Source organism: Amphibalanus amphitrite, unplaced genomic scaffold (genome assembly GCF_019059575.1).
Source record: "Amphibalanus amphitrite isolate SeventyFive unplaced genomic scaffold, NRLGWU_Aamphi_draft 000714F_arrow, whole genome shotgun sequence".
NCBI classification, from domain to species: domain Eukaryota; kingdom Metazoa; phylum Arthropoda; class Thecostraca; order Balanomorpha; family Balanidae; genus Amphibalanus; species Amphibalanus amphitrite.
Genome location: NW_024882208.1, coordinates 215,137 through 229,109, shown reverse-complemented (window position 1 = coordinate 229,109; position 13,973 = coordinate 215,137). Strand labels below are relative to the sequence as shown.

The 13,973-nt window shown below is 51.7% G+C and overlaps 1 protein-coding gene and 1 non-coding gene across 4 annotated transcripts; one reads left to right on the top strand and one right to left on the bottom strand.

Moving 5' to 3' along the window:
• Positions 1-327: 327 nt before the first annotated feature.
• Positions 328-13,884, top strand: LOC122365102 (HEAT repeat-containing protein 3-like). 3 transcript variants are annotated; one of them, XM_043336044.1, is made up of 17 exons: positions 577-688; positions 1,338-1,519; positions 2,594-2,766; positions 2,985-3,072; positions 3,339-3,445; positions 3,762-3,871; positions 3,988-4,125; positions 4,616-4,761; positions 5,090-5,165; positions 5,463-5,593; positions 6,295-6,416; positions 6,746-6,885; positions 7,223-7,470; positions 8,024-8,051; positions 9,750-9,895; positions 11,273-11,453; positions 13,345-13,884. In XM_043336044.1, exons 2-16 carry the CDS (start codon positions 1,382-1,384, stop codon positions 11,393-11,395), a joined length of 1,914 nt encoding a protein of 637 aa, XP_043191979.1. In that variant the 5' UTR covers positions 577-688; positions 1,338-1,381; the 3' UTR covers positions 11,396-11,453; positions 13,345-13,884. The 3 variants fall into 3 exon arrangements, with proteins under 3 accessions (XP_043191977.1, XP_043191979.1, XP_043191978.1); XM_043336042.1 differs by lacking the exons at positions 577-688; positions 8,024-8,051 and adding an exon at positions 328-439 and having other exon boundaries at positions 9,722-9,895; XM_043336043.1 differs by lacking the exon at positions 8,024-8,051 and having other exon boundaries at positions 9,722-9,895.
• On the bottom strand, positions 2,092-2,165 carry Trnai-aau. The gene has a single exon. It is a non-coding gene; the product is annotated as a tRNA-Ile (tRNA).
• Positions 13,885-13,973: the final 89 nt, after the last annotated feature.

The window sequence follows — 13,973 nt, the reverse complement described above, 5'->3', positions numbered from 1 at the left end:
GCGGTTCTCCACTTCCACATCAACATTGGATGTACGATTCTTACCGGCTAAGTTCAGTTTGATGACGTCAATTATAATTATTAGTTGTTTTACTTTTTGTGACATAATTTTGAAGGTCATAGAAACATATTTTGAAACAAAAAATTAATAAAACAAAGTTTCATGATTGAAAAAGACTCAAAAACTTTTCCAAAATTTTAAAGATAATTTGACGTAAGTAAAATAAGAATGGGAAAAAAGTACTTTGCTTATGAAGGTAAAATGCTGCCATATCTGAGCTTGAGCGCCAAGTGGCTGCAATGCTTTGATACAATTGTCACGCATTTGGGACCAACGCAAACGTGCGTGTTTTGATGATTTTTTATGATAGCCGCCGTCTTGGTTCTCTTTGGACGGAATCCGCGGTGGAAGTAGGGAGTACCTAGGTATATTTCAAGAGGTAAGGTTAGGTCAGGTTTTGTTAGGTTTGGTTTGATTTCATTAGAAAGCATCTCTGGGTTTAGCGCCCCTCCTTAATCGCAAAAAATAAGTGATGCCTGCTTTACGACTACCTCTCAGACATTGGTTGATTGCACATGGGGACCACATAGACATGAATATTGATATGACCCACAATGAGATTAAGAAGCCTAGAATTAGAAATACCAGTAAAACGCCTTATAGGACGACAAACAGAGTGAGCGAGAGGGTGAGCCTTGCACGTGCAATATTGTGAGGGGTACCTCTGACTGACTTGTGCACGGCACCCTTTTAACCGGTCTCTAGTAATATGCCAAATTTGAGCGCAATCAGCCTAGCCGTTCTCAGGATCTGGAAGCGACAGCGACACCCTGCATGTGCGGCTGCGCACGTGTTAAATGGATCCCAACTGACTTGCATGGCACACTTGACACTACTAACCGGTCCCTAACCATGTACCAAATTTCAGCGCAATTTGTTCAGCCGTTCTCGAGATCTGGAATCGACCCCTGCACGTGCGCACGTGCAGCAGCACCCCAACTGTGGCATATGGATATGCACTGCCTAGTGGGTGTCAACCTACATGCCAACTTTCAGAGCAATCGGCCCATTAGTTACCGAGATATTGCAACTATTACAAAATTGACACCTCTTCGTTTTTCACGTGGCACGTGTGCATAAGACTTCACCCACAAGCATCGGTAGACGGTAGTAGTCAAATACTTGGTAGAAGGAATGAAGCTACCCTACAAAAATTACCGCATGTAAATCGGTCAAGTGGTTGCTGAGATATAAGCCTCGCAAAAGCGTTACAGGCTGGGCTGCGCCAGGCCGCTCATAGGTTTTGTAACCTGTGCTGTTCCTGTTACTTGTTGCAGTTGTTGCTGAGTATGGTCTGAGCGGATTGGCCACTCTGCGAGAGATGGGGAAGACGAGGACGAAGCGAGCGCGTGCTGCGCGCGCTGACCCCACCGGCCGTCAGGAGACCGGTGACGGCGCGGACGGAGAGGGGGGCGGCGACGCGCCCCGCGGCGACAGCATTGCCAACATCGTGGACCAGGTGAGACAGAGCCTCCCATTGTGTGGAACAGGTGAGACAGAGCCTCCCATAGTGTGGAACAGGTGAGACAGAGCCTCCCATAGTGTGGAACAAGTGAGGATGGTAGCTGTATCGTGGAAACGGCTAAGGATGACCTTAGTTTTGTCGTGAAATGGGCGTGACCAAATTACAAACATTGTTTGACTTGCTGATTAGCCCACCTGCGATGGTCTGCCGATGCATCTCGTCGAGATTTCGACTAGGTGTCACGGATGATGCTTTATGAAACATTTCCGCCCTCGTGATTATCCCTGGGGGTGGATAATCATCGGGAAGAAAATGAATTATCGGTGGGGTAACCAAGACTGCCTCGGATAACTTCTACCTGGATCATGCGTTTTTCGAATGTCAAAAAACGACGCGTCTACGCCATTGGAAGCAAGTCAAAAGGCAAACAACAGAAAGGGTACGTCGATTGAAGTAACTATATACCTACGCGGGGGAGGTCTCCTGTGAATTTCGCGCCCAGCGTGAGACGTTCTAGATGGGTTCTGATTTGAATGGGCCGATTTGTGAGGAAAATCATTTGCCTCTGGCCAGTATGGGGGTCGAACCCATGACATTCGCGTTATTGGCACGACGCTCTAACCAACTGAGCTAACCGGCCACAGTACGGTGCTTTAGAACCGACTATCGAATTTTGCTATTGAAATAGATAGTTTTGTATTTGAAATTGCTGATTATGTATAATAAGGTCGAAGGTCAAAGGTGCTTTCGGGGCCAAAGGTCAGACCTCGGATGCAGCCGGTCATGTGACCGGTCGGTGGCGAGGGACCCCGCACTGTAGATACAGGAGTTGATGTCCAGGGCCCGTTTCATTTCACTCGCCATCACTCTTCACTATTTATACGTGGGAACGACTCTGACGTCTCTCACGTTTCACCATTCAATCCTGTCGCATCTTGTCCTGCATCTATCACATTTGCGACAGCGCTGAACTTTGGAACCCCTTCAGCTTTCTGAACGTCTCTCCATCTCTCGCCCTCCCATTCTGCGGTCTCCCCTCTCACCCCGGCTCTCTGGCCGCTCCCCCAGCTGAAGTCTGCCGCCAGCGAGGAGCGTCTGAGCGGCTGCGTCACCTTCTCCCAGCTGGTGTCCCGCCGGCTGACGGTGGACGTCCTCAGACAGCACCGGCTGGTGCGGCTCGTCGGACCGCTGCTCGTCGACCCGTGCGTCGATGTGCGCCAGGCGGCCGCCGGCGCACTCAGGTACGATGGATGGGAGGGGTGGGGAAGGACTGAAGGGGATCGGGGGAGGATGGAGCAAGGAGATGGGGTGGGAAGGTCCGTGAGGTCGTGATTTGAGTTGTCGGATCATCAATTGCGTGCTGAATGCCCCTGTCAAACACGGCATTTATTTAACCGGAATAGTAGTGCAGTGCACTGTGGTTATTATATTTGATCATTATTTTGTGTCGCTGTTTCAGGAACCTTAGTTTGACGGGTGATAAGGAGGGATGTGACCTTATGCTGGAGCAGGACATCCTCACATCGCTCCTAACGGCTTTCGGCAAGGTAAGAAAATACGCTAGGTATTACATTAACTTACAAGTACTCGTACAATATTCTACCTTTTCATATTTAGTGATGCTCCTTATTGTTTGGTTCGCTTGTTTCAATTTTTACAATTAGACTGCGGATTAGATAATTGATAATTGTGCATTATTTCGTATTGTTTTGTCAATACGTCAACCAGATCCACATGTCTTTCTCGCGTTAAGAAGAGGCTCGTCTTAACCTAGGGAGGTACATTTACAAGTGGCACTGTATTGCCATTTCAGTTTTCCGATGGCTGGGAGCCACAACGCAAGATAGAAAAGGGACAAGTGCTGTTAGACGCAGAATCAGATATATTCGTGCAAATCACGAACCTGTTGTGGAACCTTTGGTAAGTGTCGGGAGGTGTTGTCCTTACGTATAATTTCCAAGGTCGGTTAGTCTTGTTGTACTGGTCCGGGGTTATCGTGCATCTTCTGGATGATAATCGATATTTGACATATTCGACATGATTGTCACTCTTTTTGTTTTGGCAAGTTATCAAGTTTTTATTTTTGTCGGTGTCCTTTTCATCCCTGCTCATCAATAGAGTCTACTGATCTGCCAGCAATCACGTTGAAAACGGTGAGCCAAATCTATTATCCAAGGCTCAAAGCATATCGCAACGCTTTTACCGAACGTTCTTTTGATGCCCCCCCCCCTGGCAGCGAGTCGAATGAGAAGGCGGTGGCTGCCGTCAACAAGAGTGGCGTGGTGCGCATCATGCTGAAATGTCTGGACCTCGCCGTCTACCCCAGCGAGGTGGTCGTCGCCGTCGGTAAGCCACAGACATACGAGCGCGGACAAAAATTGATACATTAATGGTTTCTTGATTGTCAAAATCTTTTTTTAGTCCTGATTGAGTAGTGAGTACCCGCACTCTGATGCCCCCAGGTCAGTGTCTGCACGCGCTCTCTGAGGAGAACGAGGTGGTGGCCGAGGTGGCGCGCGAACAGGCGGCGCTGCTGCGCGCGCTGGCCGCCGCGGAGGGCGACTCCAGCGACCGGCTGCTGCTCAAACTGCTGGCCACCGGTGGGTGACGTTATCGGATCTTCCACCTCTCTTTCTTTCTGTCTTTCTTTCTTTCTTTCTTTCTTTCTTTCTTTCTTTCTTTCTTTCTTTCTTTCTTTCTTTCTTTCTTTCTTTCTTTCTTTCTTTCTTTCTCTGTCACCCTCCCTTCACTTCTTTGCTGCCGCTGCCGCACATCCCACCTGTGTCGCCCGATTTCTCTGGAACTGGAACGGTTGGATGTGTGACGAACACCGCAAATGAGGCGGGGTCTGTTGGTTAACCGGGAGTTCGGGAGAAGTCATGGCTGCTGGACTGAAAATGGTAGCTGGACTGTCGTTGCTGCGTTGTTCCTGTGAGCTGTTGCTTTTTGGCATCCAGTGAGTGTGTCCCGGGTTTTGTCATTTGGACGTATCGACTGCATCTTAAGCTGTGGTGTTTTCATCAATGTCGGTCCCTGAATGGCGTATCATTGACTCTTGCTGACCGTTATCTGGCCGTCCTCTATTCGCAGGTATTCTGTTGAACGTTATGGGTGATGACAGTGACCTGAAGACGGGTCAGGTGGTGAGCCAGGTGTCCCGCGCGCTCACCCCCGACGCCAGAGAGCTCGCCTGCAAGGTCACCTCCAACGCAGAGGCAGAGGATTATGAGCTGCAGGTGAGTTATTATGAGATACAGGTGAGTTAGTGCGGTCTCCTCACGGCCGCGAGAAACGTTTTTCATTGAGGAAATGGACGTGTCCAATTAAAAAGGGTTGGGTGGTGTTATGCTTCAAGATCCAACAGGAAATGCCTTGTGTCTTGGACATACGATTGGGAAGATGTGAACTGGACAAGACCATCACAAATAAAGGTCGTTCGGTAAGTTTAGCGATGAAGATGAACTTGCTACGTTTAAAGCAAGGGAGCTATCATGTTCTCTGTGTTGTGTGTCTCAGCCAGGAGCTCGACTCGACTTGTCTGACACTTTCTTTTTGTTATTCCAGCTGACAGATCTTTCGCTGCTGCTGACGGCCCAGCAGGTGGCGCTCGAGATCCTCACCGACCTCTGCAGCGGAGACGGTACGTGGTAACTGAATGAAATAGTCGGCTCGGTTCAGCCATAGGCAGACAATGGCGCCTGCCGCCTTACCTGATCACCGTTTGTCTCCACAATCGATCTTTGTCTGGTCACCGTTGTCCGTCCTCAGATTCTTGGTCTCATGACCGTTGTTTGGCTTCATGCTCGTTATCACTATTACGCGAGTGCCGTCTCCCCCAGACTCTGTATCATGTGATCACCTCCCGTCTGTTCCCTGACTCGTCGTCGCGTGGCCGTTGCGTGTCCTCATACACGTCACGTGACGTTTGCCTCCCCAGACTCGTCAGACGGCTGGGCGGACCAGGAGGACTCTGAGGAGCCGGATGAGGACGCTGAGGAGGACGACTGCGACCCGATGGAGGACTCCCAGTGGCGGGACGACCCATACGGAGCGGCACTCTCCACAGAGGTCAGACTGGGGAAGTGGTGTGTGTTCAATAAGGTCAGAGGCGTCTCAGTAGTGCCTCACTTCTTTTTTACATCAGTCAGAACGAGTGGTGTCTCACTTCTGACTGGTGGAATTGCCGATGAAGTATCTGTTGTAAATGTCAGTCACAGGGCTGCGGAGTCGATGGATTTTCGGCGACTCCGACTCCGACTCCGACTCCGGCTTTCAAAAACCAGCTCCGACTCCGACTCCGACTCCGGGCAGAATTGTCGACTCCGACCGACTCCAACTCCCGACTCCGACTCCGCAGACCTAGCAGGGCTGCGGAGTCGACAGATTTTCGGTGACTCCGACTCCGACTCCGGCTCGGGTTTCTAAAATCGACTCCGACTCCGACTCCGACTCCGGTCACAACTGTCGACTCCGACCGACTCCGACTCCGACTCCGACTCCGACTCCGCAGCCCTGGTCAGTCATTTTCAATGTGGATGATGATTAATTTGTGTAACCTGGTTTGGGCGTACAGCATTGATGTGAAGCCTATTTCATCGCATCATATGATGGGCGCCGAGTTTGTGTTGGTGTGTGGTCGTCTGTCAGCTGGAAACCTACCTCAGCTCAGCTCCTCCCGGCCCTGTGTGACCCCGACCAGGCTCCTCCGACCTCCCCTCACTCTACACTGTCCGACTGGTGACCTCCCGCCCCCTCTCTGTGACCCGCAGCTGCAGGAGGCCATGGCCGGGGAGGGTCTGCTGAAGAAGATCGTGGCCAAAGCCGCCTGTCCGCCGGCCAACGTGACGGACATCCTGGCCTCCTCGCCGTCCGGACAGACCATCTGCCGACGGTCAGTGACAGTCATGCCGTGCTGGTCGAGACGTCACCGACACATTGACCAGCGCTGAGGAGAATGGCTGGTTGCGCTGTCACTATTTTCAAAATGGTTGTATGCTCGTATATTGTGCTTACGTTACGGAGTGATTCTATTTAACACGTTATACCATAGATAACAGTAGAACTATTAGTTCTATATTATATTAGAACTATAGTTCTACTGTTATCTATGGTTATACTTTTCTTTAAAAAGACATGCATCATATCGACCGTTGCATTTGCTGACGTCCCGGAGTCTACTAGTACTGTCCGTACTCCTCTGACCATTCCACCTCTGTGCAGGTTCGAGACGCTGCGGTGCCGCGTCTTCCTGTGCCTCAATAACCTGGTGTCGGCGCTGGAGCTGTCGGAGCTCGGCGGTCCCGGCGAGCTGACACAGCTCTGGCACCAGATCGGACAGCTCGTCTTCACAGACGGAAACGGTGAGCTGGGGCGGCTGTTGATCGGCGGTGGGCGCTGGATTGTTATGGAGCTGTGAAGTCTTTCGAAATTGGTAATATGGTGTCAAGAGCTCTTCATGTCGTAAAATATATTCATTTTGCCCATTGCCTTGCATGCAGCTGTAAGATTGCAAGGAACCGTTTCTTGCTAACAAAAAGAGGTACAGGTTGAGACGTTCAATAGGAACCGGTTTAGCTTCGAAAGCAAAACAGTCCGGTCTGCTGGCTGAGTATGCTGCCTGGTACTCGGTTTTCGAAGTCCCTGTGCCAGGCCCTGTCGGTGCCTCACTATTTATTCTCCGTCCCCTCTCTCTGTTAGAGTGCAGTGGCGAGGTTCTGGAGTCGGCCGCCGCGGCGATGCGCGCCGCGCTCCAGAAGCTGCTGGACGCCGGCCAGCCGGGTCCCTCTGAGCTGAGCGCGGCCGACCTGCAGCCGATGGCCGCGCGGCTGGCCGCCTGTAAGGACGCGGCGGCGCGCGCCGGACTGCTGCGCGGCGTGGCCCTGCTCGGCTGTCTGAGGGTGCGCGGCCAGGAGCGGCTGGGGCCGGCCGACACGGAGCTCGTACAGGTAAGGGATGGTGGAGGAGGGAGAGAGGCGAGTTTCGGAAGGGGCGGGGGACTGAGAGTGTAGTGACTCATTTCAGGTGAGGGACGGAGAGGTGTGTATGAGGGAGTTGACGAGATGGTGGACTGAATGAAATGGATTGGAGATTTCAAATATCAATAATCGATGGCTTACACCCAACGTCATTCACTTCGTGAAGTCGACGTTTTCGTGTGACATGTCCTATACCTACATTCTATGTGCTGTAATTATACTTCTGAGACTACGCCAGACTTTTAGTGAATGTCTATTCTTTACCTCACCGACCGTGTGCCGTTCTTGCACCCGCTCTGGGGCTGCACTGAGCTCCCTCTTGAGGACTGGTAACAGGGTGTGGTCTGACCTCTGTCCTCCGTTCGGGCCAGCTGCTGCAGGAGCTGGCCGCCGCTGCTGTGGTGTCTGAGGCTGTAACTGACCTCTGTCCTCCGTCCACAGGGCGTGGGTCAGATGCTGTTGGAGCTGGCCGCCGCTGCAGTGGTGTCTGAGGCTGTAACTGACCTCTGTCCTCCGTTCACAGGGCGTGGGTCAGCTGCTGTTGGAGCTGGCCGCCGCTGCAGTGGTGTCTGAGGCTGTAACTGACCCCTGTCCTCCGTCCACAGGGCGTGGGCCAGCTGCTGCTGGAGCTGGCCGCCGCTGCAGTGGTGTCTGAGGCTGTAACTGACCTCTGTCCTCCGTCCACAGGGCGTGGGCCAGCTGCTGTTGGAGCTGGCCGCCGCTGCAGTGGTGTCTGAGGCTGTACTGACCTCTGTCCTCCGTTCACAGGGCGTGGGCCAGCTGCTGCTGGAGCTGGCCGCCGCTGCAGTGGTGTCTGAGGCTGTACTGACCTCTGTCCTCCGTCCACAGGGCGTGGGTCAGCTGCTGCTGGAGCTGGCCGCCGCTGCAGTGGTGTCTGAGGCTGTAACTGACCTCTGTCCGTTCACAGGGCGTGGGGCAGCTGCTGTTGGAGCTGGCCGCCGCTGCAGTGGTGTCTGAGGCTGTAACTGACCTCTGTCCGTTCACAGGGCGTGGGTCAGCTGCTGCAGGAGCTGGCCGCCGCTGCAGTGGTGTCTGAGGCTGTAACTGACCCCTGTCCTCCGTCCACAGGGCGTGGGCCAGCTGCTGCTGGAGCTGGCCGCCGCTGCAGTGGTGTCTGAGGCTGTAACTGACCTCTGTCCTCCGTCCACAGGGCGTGGGTCAGCTGCTGTTGGAGCTGGCCGCCGCTGCAGTGGTGTCTGAGGCTGTAACTGACCTCTGTCCTCCGTTCACAGGGCGTGGGGCAGCTGCTGCTGGAGCTGGCCGCCGCTGCAGTGGTGTCTGAGGCTGTAACTGACCTCTGTCCTCCGTCCACAGGGCGTGGGTCAGCTGCTGTTGGAGCTGGCCGCCGCTGCAGTGGTGTCTGAGGCTGTAACTGACCTCTGTCCGTTCACAGGGCGTGGGTCAGCTGCTGTTGGAGCTAGCCGCCGCTGCAGTGGTGTCTGAGGCTGTAACTGACCTCTGTCCGTTCACAGGGCGTGGGCCAGCTGCTACTGGAGCTGGCCGCCGCTGCAGTGGTGTCTGAGGCTGTACTGACCTCTGTCCTCCGTCCACAGGGCGTGGGGCAGCTGCTGTTGGAGCTGGCCGCTGCTGCAGTGGTGTCTGAGGCTGTAACTGACCTCTGTCCTCCGTTCACAGGGCGTGGGTCAGCTGCTGTTGGAGCTGGCCGCCGCTGCAGTGGTGTCTGAGGCTGTACCTGACCTCTGTCCGTTCACAGGGCGTGGGTCAGCTGCTGTTGGAGCTGGCCGCCGCTGCAGTGGTGTCTGAGGCTGTAACTGACCTCTGTCCGTTCACAGGGCGTCGGTCAGCTGCTGCTGGAGCTGGCCGCCGCTGCAGTGGTGTCTGAGGCTGTAACTGACCTCTGTCCTCCGTCCACAGGGCGTGGGTCAGCTGCTGTTGGAGCTGGCCGCCGCTGCAGTGGTGTCTGAGGCTGTAACTGACCCCTGTCCGTTCACAGGGCGTGGGTCAGCTGCTGTTGGAGCTGGCCGCCGCTGCAGTGGTGTCTGAGGCTGTAACTGACCTCTGTCCTCCGTCCACAGGGCGTGGGCCAGCTGCTGCTGGAGCTGGCCGCCGCTGCAGTGGTGTCTGAGGCTGTAACTGACCTCTGTCCTCCGTCCACAGGGCGTGGGCCAGCTGCTGCTGGAGCTGGCCGCCGCTGCAGTGGTGTCTGAGGCTGTAACTGATCTCTGTCCTCCGTTCACAGGGCGTGGGCCAGCTGCTGTTGGAGCTGGCCGCCGCCGACCCCGAGCTGCAGGTAGTGGCCGAGGCTCTGGACGCGCTGATGGACCTGTTCGGTGAGGACTGCACGGACGGCGCGGCGGCGCATATCCAGCTGGTCGGTCGACTCCGCACCATGCAGCCGGGGATCAAGGCCAAGGTGAGTCGCGCCGGACGGCGAGTACCGCCCCCCCCCCCCCCCCGCCAGACAGCCAGAGGGAATAGTTCACCGCAGGAGGCATTTCGAGTCGCTGATGGACTTGGTGATCATTCAATGTAGTTTCAGTTTGTTTTTGCGCATAAAGCTTAAAGGTAGTTGGTTCGCTCAATGTTTGCAATTGACAATTGTCATATATTTGTGATCACATGAATATAATTTCACGAACATAGTTTGTTGATAACTTTTTGCCATTTGGATTAGCTTTACCTTTTCGAAACAATACTTTGCTCCGTCGAAGTCTCGAAGTCTCGCTATCAAAGGCTGAGCGTTCGTTTGATTTCGAACTCGTAGGCTCTATTTTACTTGCTTTCCATAGTTGTTAGGAGCGAGCGAGCGCAGCGAGCGAAGCGAGTCTTTTCAATATAACGGAAAAATCTTAGTATGAGCGGCCCGGCCCGGCCCGGCCCGGCCTGTAACGCTTTTGAGAGGCTTATATCTCAGCAACCGCTGGACCGATTGGCCTGCGGTCTTTTTTGCTGGGTAGCCCCATCCCTTCTACCCCGTAATTGACTACTTTTGATACACCTCAGTGACCGTCGTGGCACGTGCCACGTGAAAAGTCAAGGGTGTTCAAGCTGTTTTGCAAAAGTAGTGATTTTGAGAGGCTCATATCTCAGCAGCCGCTTGGGCGATTGACTTGCGGTAATTTTTGTAGGGTAGCAGCATCCCTTCTACCAAAAATAGGATACTCCCGAATCCCGATGCATGTGGGTCACCCCCAGTGCACGTGCAAAATACAACAATGAGAGGTGTCAAATTTGTTCCCATTTTAATAACTCGGTAATTACTGGGGCGATTTCGCTGAAACTTGGCATACAGGTAGGCACGCACCAGGCAATGTATTCCCATGTGTTGCGGTTAAGGTGCTACTGCACGTGCGCACGTGCAGGGAGCGCTTCCAGATCTCGAGAACGGCTGGACCGATTGCGCTCAAATTTGGTACACGGTTGGGGACCAGTTAGTAGGGACTAGAATGCCGTGCAAAAGTCAGTTTGGACCCCGTTTGCACGTGCGCACGTGCAGAATGCCGCTTCCAGATCTCAGGAACGGCTGGGCCGATTGCGTTCAAATTTGGTACACCGCTAGCGACCGGTTAGAAGGGTGCTTTGCGCAAGCCCGTTGGATGTACCCTCTCGCCTTTCCGCACGTGCAGGGCTCACTATCTTGCTCGCTCGTTCTTCGTCCAAAAGGCGTTTTACTGGTAGATATTTCATCCAGCTCCTATTTTGAAACGCTTAAGCTCCTTTTTTCATTTTTTAAATTTATTACGGTGAACTATTCCCTCCAGCACTGTCCTAGTTGTCGTTTTGCCGACAGATGTCTCTGCAGCGGCGCCGGCTGGGCCAGCACTACCCCCTGGTGGCCACCGTCAGAACTAACCTGCCAAGGTTCATCAAATACAAGTCTGCGCGCTGTGCAGCTGTCAGTAATGGACACTAGATGACGTCAGTGACACGTGACAGGCTGTCACTGGTCACGTTGCTGCCACAGTTGATAGGTGGGGCATTCCACGATAGATCGTACCACTTTTTTCCAATTTGACACCCTCATCTCTCGGAATTTGACGAAAATTGGTCTCAGGGGTAATCAGGGGCTCTGAATCTACCTGTAACAATTTCAGGCTTATCAGATAAGTATTTTTTGAGTTATGGCGTATAACATTTTTTGGATCTTGCTTTGCAGCGCTAAGTTTGGCGGGCTGTAACTCTAAGACGGATTATTCAAATGTCAAATGTTAGATAACATTGAACTTGCAATGAAACAGAGATTAATATGTATTTTTGAAATTTCGAAAAATACGCTATTTTTGATATGTGACATATCGAGTTTTCTTTCATTTGTATTTTTTGGACTTTGGGACCAAATTTTTTTGAATTTTTATTTCTTTAAAAAAACATTTAGCTCATTGTTAAGAAGTGTGCAAAAAATTAGGAAGGTGTTCTTTCTATAAATGTATTTATTTTACGTCACGATAACGGTTTCGAATAGTGATTTTGGGAGGGGAGCTTACAAATGGCGTGGTAAAGCTGCCTAGTGACATCACGGGTTACTGAAATTTCAATTGAAGTCTTGGTCATCTGAAAAAATGAAAAGAGGGTTCATCCAACCCTCTTTCCTATAAGCGCGAGAGTGAAAAGGGCTGTTTGGTTCTGACATTGTTTTGGACGCCAATGGCCATAGCTGTCCGAGATAAAAGTTACAGGACGCATACATGGTGTCCTCCAGAGGTCTCACAACTTATATCTCTGGGAATTTTTGAAGGTCACATGAGTCACGTGACATCACTGTTATAAGTCAATGGGGAAATATAAAATCTGTTATTTTGGCGCCGATAATGATCTAAAACTATCTCACGTACATGGTATCGTGATTTCATGCACTCCTTGCAAAGTCCAATGCTTCACTTTTGCATTGTTAACCTTGCGTGACGTCATTTATGACGTCACTAGGGTCGTACGAGTTTTTCGTCAATAACTCCCGATCAAATTGAGCTAGAGAGTCGGGAAAGCCACCAATGGACTCGGGAAGACCTTCCGAATCGAATGATATGCCATATGATACCCTTTGCCCAGCTTCGTGACCTGAGGGGCTCTGACCTGACCTTGACCCGAGGTCAACTACTTAAGTTGACCTCACCCTAACAAAAAGTATACCATTCGACGCACCTGAGCTAGGCGAACACAATGATGCCAAAATCGCGGCTCTGCGGCCATTTTTTGCGAAGTTATTTACTAAAAACCGAACCCGTAACTTCAGTCACTTGACCTGACCTCAGACGCTACCGGTTCACCTGAGACCTTAAAATTGGGTACCAATCGCTGCGACTTGTAACGGCACACACGTTCGTTTTTTCCGCGAGGCTCTACCTCTATTAGAAGCAAAACGGCGTGCTGGGGTCGTATCAACCCTTCCGAAACCCATTTTGTTTGCGGGAAAATGAGGAACTTATAGAAAGAACACCTTTCTAATTTTTTGCATGTCGATTTGCAATGACATGGAGTTTATTTTGAAAAATAAAAATGTGAAAAATTTTGGTCCCAAAAGTCATTAGAGGCAAATGAAAAAAGATTAAGGTTTTTGTTCAACAATCAAAATTTTTCTTTAGAATTTTTAAGAAGTAATATCAATTTTTGGTTCATCGCAAGCTTAGTGTTGTTTCCCGTTTGTTGGTTGCATAACCCGCTCTTGAGTTATAGGCCATCAAACTCACCGGTACAAACCGAAGTTAAAAAAATGTAATGCAATATAACTCAAAAAGTTTTGATCTGAGAAGTCTGATATTTTGCCAGGCGTCTTTGGGGCCTATGATTACCCCTAGGACCGATTTTCATTAAAATCTGAGAGATGAGGGTGACGGGCCTGGTACGATCTATCGTGGAATGCCCCAGGTGTTCCAGCTGCCAAACGGGGCCGGTTTGGATGGGAAGGGATATGGATAAACAGACTGCCAACAGACACGCGGTCATCCCGCCCGTGCTCTATACCGGTGTGTACGTTTGCTCGTACATATGTTTGTATCTGCGTCTGCGGGTGTGCTGGCATGTGCGTTTTTGTATGTCGTGTGCTATCTTGATGAAGTGACGCATTTGTGAAGCTGTTTTGTCGTGCAGTGCCTCGCGTTTTGTGTGAAGGTTACTTGTTACGTCGCGGGGAAGCGGGGTGACGGTTGTGCATATTGACTCGGTGCTCTGGAGAACCGGATCAGACCGGTTGACACCGGTGTGCCGGCTTTTTGACCTGAGAACGCTGCGGGTGACCTGAGGTGACCTGGGTTGATCTGAGGTGACCTGCATTGACCTGTGACGATCACTGACCTATTCTCGGGTAGGCAGGGTGCGTGCTTAACGCTGCCGCCACTCTCAGAAAGCGATTTACCCGATTTTTATATGGTATCGCGGCAGGTGTCAAGAATACACGACTGGACACTGTCATCGAGTTTTCGTGGGCCATAATCAAAAAGCTGTATTAGGTTTAGCATTTACTATTTTTCGAGGGTTTTGTTTTTCAAAGATCGTTG

Excerpts from the sequence above, each read along its gene's own strand:
- LOC122365102 (XM_043336042.1), top strand. The coding sequence starts at position 1,382 with ATGGGGAAGACGAGGACGAAGCGAGCGCGTGCTGCGCGCGCTGACCCC. Across the intron at positions 3,446-3,761 it reads AACCTGTTGTGGAACCTTTG|CGAGTCGAATGAGAAGGCGG; the intron begins GTAAGTGTCGGG and ends CCCCCCTGGCAG. Across the intron at positions 4,126-4,615 it reads GCTCAAACTGCTGGCCACCG|GTATTCTGTTGAACGTTATG; the intron begins GTGGGTGACGTT and ends CTCTATTCGCAG.